The sequence below is a fragment of the Pseudoliparis swirei genome, chromosome 12, assembly GCF_029220125.1.
Source record: "Pseudoliparis swirei isolate HS2019 ecotype Mariana Trench chromosome 12, NWPU_hadal_v1, whole genome shotgun sequence".
NCBI classification, from domain to species: domain Eukaryota; kingdom Metazoa; phylum Chordata; class Actinopteri; order Perciformes; family Liparidae; genus Pseudoliparis; species Pseudoliparis swirei.
Window position 1 is genome coordinate 8544242 of NC_079399.1, and position 4862 is coordinate 8549103.

General features: G+C 43.1%; 1 protein-coding gene across 1 annotated transcript; it reads right to left on the reverse strand.

Annotated features, from left to right (window-relative positions):
• On the reverse strand, positions 1-4862 carry LOC130202462 (sphingosine-1-phosphate phosphatase 1-like). The gene is made up of 3 exons (XM_056428014.1): positions 3882-4862; positions 1902-1991; positions 1-1778 (listed from the first exon to the last, which is right to left on the reverse strand). Exons 1-3 carry the CDS (start codon positions 4542-4544, stop codon positions 1227-1229), a joined length of 1305 nt encoding a protein of 434 aa, XP_056283989.1. The 5' UTR covers positions 4545-4862; the 3' UTR covers positions 1-1226.

Consider the following 4862-nt stretch of genomic DNA (forward strand, 5'->3'; position numbering starts at 1 on the left):
TGTCGTTTGTTTGGAAGATTTTATTCTCGTTTCCATATTTGTTTTCCAAACGGATACAATCCTTGCATAACAGAAAACAGATGTGGGAATGAATGTTATAATAGACCTTTACATATTGATGAGTACTGAGTATAAATTATCAGGCAATACAATTCTGACATAAATATTAAAGCAAATCATTATTGTGACATTACAAAAGAAAATAATCAATTAAAGCTGAAAAGCCGACTAAATAAGATTCATTAAATCAAGTGTGAATAATATATATTTAGATTTTTGTTCTACAGCAACAATTCAGCTAAAGTTAGGAAAGATGGCAAAATACTTTATCAAAAATATTTAATATTCATTTTAAGCTTTCAAACAATTATTCAGAGCACTTACTGACACTTGACCCACAATTTTTTGAAACGAGCACAACAAATGTAAAAAGAAAGTGGTAATAGATCATGCCTATGTTATGTTAATACAGAAACAATCTTTAGGAAACAGACCGGTTTCTCCAGTATTTAAATAGTGCTTGTGTAACTACCCCGACGCAACGGCAACAACTGAAGTGAAGTGACTTCACACATTACTGATGGTTTGGTCTCCAATTACCTCATTATTGAATGCAAGCATCATGACAGTATATTTGATAACTTCATTATATGCAAAGTTCCAGTCAACCCTTACATGTGTCAACCACAGGTGGATCTTAAAGGATAAGGCTGGTGATGTTCTCTCTTGTTATGGTCAACAAATCCCATGAAAAAGGCTGAAAACAAACAATGCTTTGGTGCATCAATACTTTCCTACTTCCTATAGTCTGTGGCGCTGGTCCCCAAAGCACACTGATCCCTAATGAAAAGGAAAATATTTTAAAATTGGTTTTGATAGTCAGACGTAATTACTTCTATTTGTTGTGGACGATTTTCAGCCATGAATTTATACACCGTTGGTGCATTCACAGTGTGAGAATGGAGTGTGTGTGGGACCAGCTTGGTATAAAATACAGTGCCGATGCTCAACATAATGAAGAAATATGTCACCCTGAGCAACAGTGTGGCTCATTGGCACAGAGAAATACAAGAACAACAACAAAGGATCACACCATGTATACTTTAAAACAGTTTCTGTCGTGCAGAAACAGAACCTTTTCTTGTGTCGAAACCAGCAGCATGTTTCCAAGTGCTCTTTGCCTTCACCACGAGGTGACCATGTCAGCAGGAAATGACAGCTTGCACTCAGGCAAGGTTTAAGATCCTAAAGATGAGAGGCCCCACACAGACACAACTAAAACCAACGACACTGTAGACGATGTAACGGTACGGCAGCTCTACTTTCATGTGCTGCCTCGCTTGTCTCACGTCATCTGCGGGCAGCCCAAACAGTCGGCATAGGAACGGAATAGTCACTGCTTTCATGACCATTCTCGTGACCAGGATAACGCCGACTCCAATGAGGAAGCGCAGCAGAGCGAGAGCCACCAAACGAGTGCTGATTGAGGGGAAAGTTAGAGGAAGTGAGGACAGTGGTGGATCCAGCAGCAGCCCCAGCTGATAGTTCACGTGGGTGGCGATGGCCGCTCCGACCCCGGTGCCCAGAGCCTGAGCCGTGTCACCCCGAGAGGTGCTCCAGGAATCCAGAGAGAAAGCCACAAGTCCGAGACTCACATGAGACACGATAATCACAAGAGGAGCAAAGTGGTTCGTCATGTAGAAGTTGTCGATCTGTTCCAAAATTGGCTGGAAAAAGGCCAGAATAAGAAGACTGAAGAGGAAGCCTGTTATTACCTCCTGCAACACAGGGACACAAATCATTGTAATCAATGCATACAAGTAGCATCACTTTTTATTCTCGAGGTATTCATATTTCAGTGAGGGATTATTTATTTCATATTATGGATTTAATATACTTGCCAGAATAGAATGCATCCCCATGTAGACTCTGCTCACACACACCAGGACACTCCAGCTGAGAGCCACACAAAAGCCAAAGAGGAACGGATACTAGGAGCAGAAACATAAAAGACAAGTAATAAAAGAATATGAATATTAGAATGGTGGCTAAAGATGAGCATTCAACAAATTCAATAACCCACATCATAGTGTTTCTGATACATAGAGCTTCATCAGTAAGTTCATGAACCGAATTAGCTGGACTACATGTTTCTCAATGTTTACCACGTGTACCAGCTTAGCTTCTCTCATGTTAGCACGCTGTCATTCATTAAAGAGCACTAAACACAACGTGCAGCGGAAGATAATGGGAATGTCATCACTGCGTCAGCTATTTGGCAAATTGACCTGATGATGCTGCTAGATAGGAAGCTATAGGATCACACAAGTTATTACAGTTCATCCTGAGAGGATCATGAGGTTTATGGTGTGCATCTTATTTTTTTGCGTCAGTTTCTTAACCTTTTACATCAGTGACCTTGATGACACAAAAAGACTTCAGGCAGTTTAGACAACTACCTGAACTCATTTTAAAAGATCTTATGCAAGTGGACAACAACTAAAAATACCATTTATGGCCCACGCTTACATTTATTTTTGGGGCAATTGTGCTAATGCATCTATTTCTCATCAAACATACTGTGCACAAGATGCAGGGGCAAGCTGATTTAACTAAGAGATTATGACATCATTTTGATACATGGGATCCATCAAAAGGATAATAAATGGCATCACTTCGAGATTGTATACCTGAAAAGAAGTTTGGGGTTCAACTTTTAAATCAACTAAAGTTATTATTGACGACAACTCAACAGACTGGAGTGGGTTCTTGCCTCACAAAAGATCCGAGGGCAGATCAGCCAAGTTTAATTTAGGTTACTTGTGAAATTAAAGATAATTAGCAGATTACTTTGTTCTTTTGCACAGTCGTCCATTTGTTAAAAGTTTACGGATACTTTTACTTCCCCGTAGTCAAATCCACCCGTCCCTTCTCTCTCTGTGCCTCTTTCAAAGTAGAATAGTGAGTCTTGTTTATCTAAACAAACGCTTCACGGCTCATCTGAACTCCTCTGACACACCCTGTTGTGTTTTAACAGGAATCTTTTTGTCTCCAAATTCATACGAGACTGGGCAACAAGAACGAACAGCAATTGAAAGGCGGCCTGTGTTTGTTCGTTATCATTCCCTTGATCAGACAAACCCACGGACCCTCCTAGTTTGCCGTGGAGAAAAAGGTCACAAAGTTAGATTTTATGGAGGTCAGTGAGTGTCTTGGGAAGTTTGCGTAATTAAAAAAACACAAACATGCAGCATGCAAGGATATTATCAACTGACTTGATGTGATATTGGATTAATAGGATACTCGAATAAATTTAGTATGACCAGGCAAATTTAGATTATTTGCAAGAACACAATTTCTCAAAACCCAAGTTGAGGAGTTTAAATTGCTTGTTGACGTCTCAGCAGTCATCAAAACCCTAAAGATATATATTCAGCATCTTATCAGAAGACCAAGAAAAAAAGAAATTTGCTTTTTTATTAATATAGTGAAATTACTCAATTCTTCAACTACTTTTAGCTTTAACTGATCGCTCTCCAGTATATATATACATATATGTATATATATGTATATATATGGTGGGGGCTGTAGCTCATGGGGAGTCTGGTCATCCTGGAACCACAAGGTAGCCTCAACCCCTGTTCTCCCCATATGTCCTTGAGCAAGACACTGAACCCCCAGTGCAGCCCACTGCTCCTTAATAACTAAGGATGGGTCAAATGCAGAGAAGAATTTCCCCAATGTGGGATCAATAAAAGATACATTATATTCTTATTATCTAACAAACTACTTGTAAACACATTGCCTTTGGGGCCCCATGAAGCAGTTGACCCTGCTGGGGATCCAGCGTTGCCTACTTGGTGTATAAAAAGCTCTCTCACCTGCCACCGTCCATAGGTCAGCATGAAGAGACAGAAGGGGATGGCGGTCCCCGTCATCGCGTGCGTGGACGGCATGCTGTACTCGGAGTTGTAGAAGACCTCCACCTTCACGACGGGAGGAGAGGCCGGCCGGGACCAGCGGACCATGTCCTTGGTGGACTGTCCCACGAACAGGTTCCAGGCCCAGACCACGATGAGCCTCCGGCTGACCAGGGCGTCGATGTTCCAGAAGAGGAAGGGGAAGAAGACGATGAAGAACATCTCGTTGCCCAGCTCAGTCCCAAACGTGAACAGGTAGAACAGGAACTTGTTTTGGATCAGGAACTCCTGACCCACATCTCCGGTCAGGGAGTTTCTCCGCAGGGGTTTCGCTCTGGTGGTGTCCGGCCCGACGGTAACGTCACCCTGCATCCCGTTAGCCTGCGGCGCGGTCGCATCCCCGGCGGCCCCATTGTCAACACTCGCGTCCGGGCTCGGTCCTCCATGGTGGACCCTCTTCCGCAGACCGGGGCAGTTCGTCTCCGAGTCCCCACCTTCCGGTTTGCTCGGCTTAACCGGAAATGTTCCTTTAACGCCACAGACGTATTGAAACCTCGCTACATGACGCGGGTCTTGGAGATAATTACACGTCTGGACAAACGTCTTCACAAACTCGTTCGCCATGACTCTTTATAAAAAAACGTCAGTTTGAAATGCACGACACTGCTTCGTCGTCAAAAACGGAGTTTATGTCCATCGAGTGAGCTTAAGGAGAAGTGAAGCTCGGTGGCCGCTGCATTCCTCAAATGAAAGCTTAGCGCGCAGCGGCGACACTTCACGGCGAGTCGGAATCTAAAGTCAAATCACAGACCTTGTACGTCGGCGTGGACGGCAGCATTCAAAGTCCAGCTGAAGTGGCCACAATTAACCATTATTTCATGGTTTATCCTCATTCACGCACAGCCACCAGCGAGCTGCGCCAGGCCGTTATTCCTGTGTGCG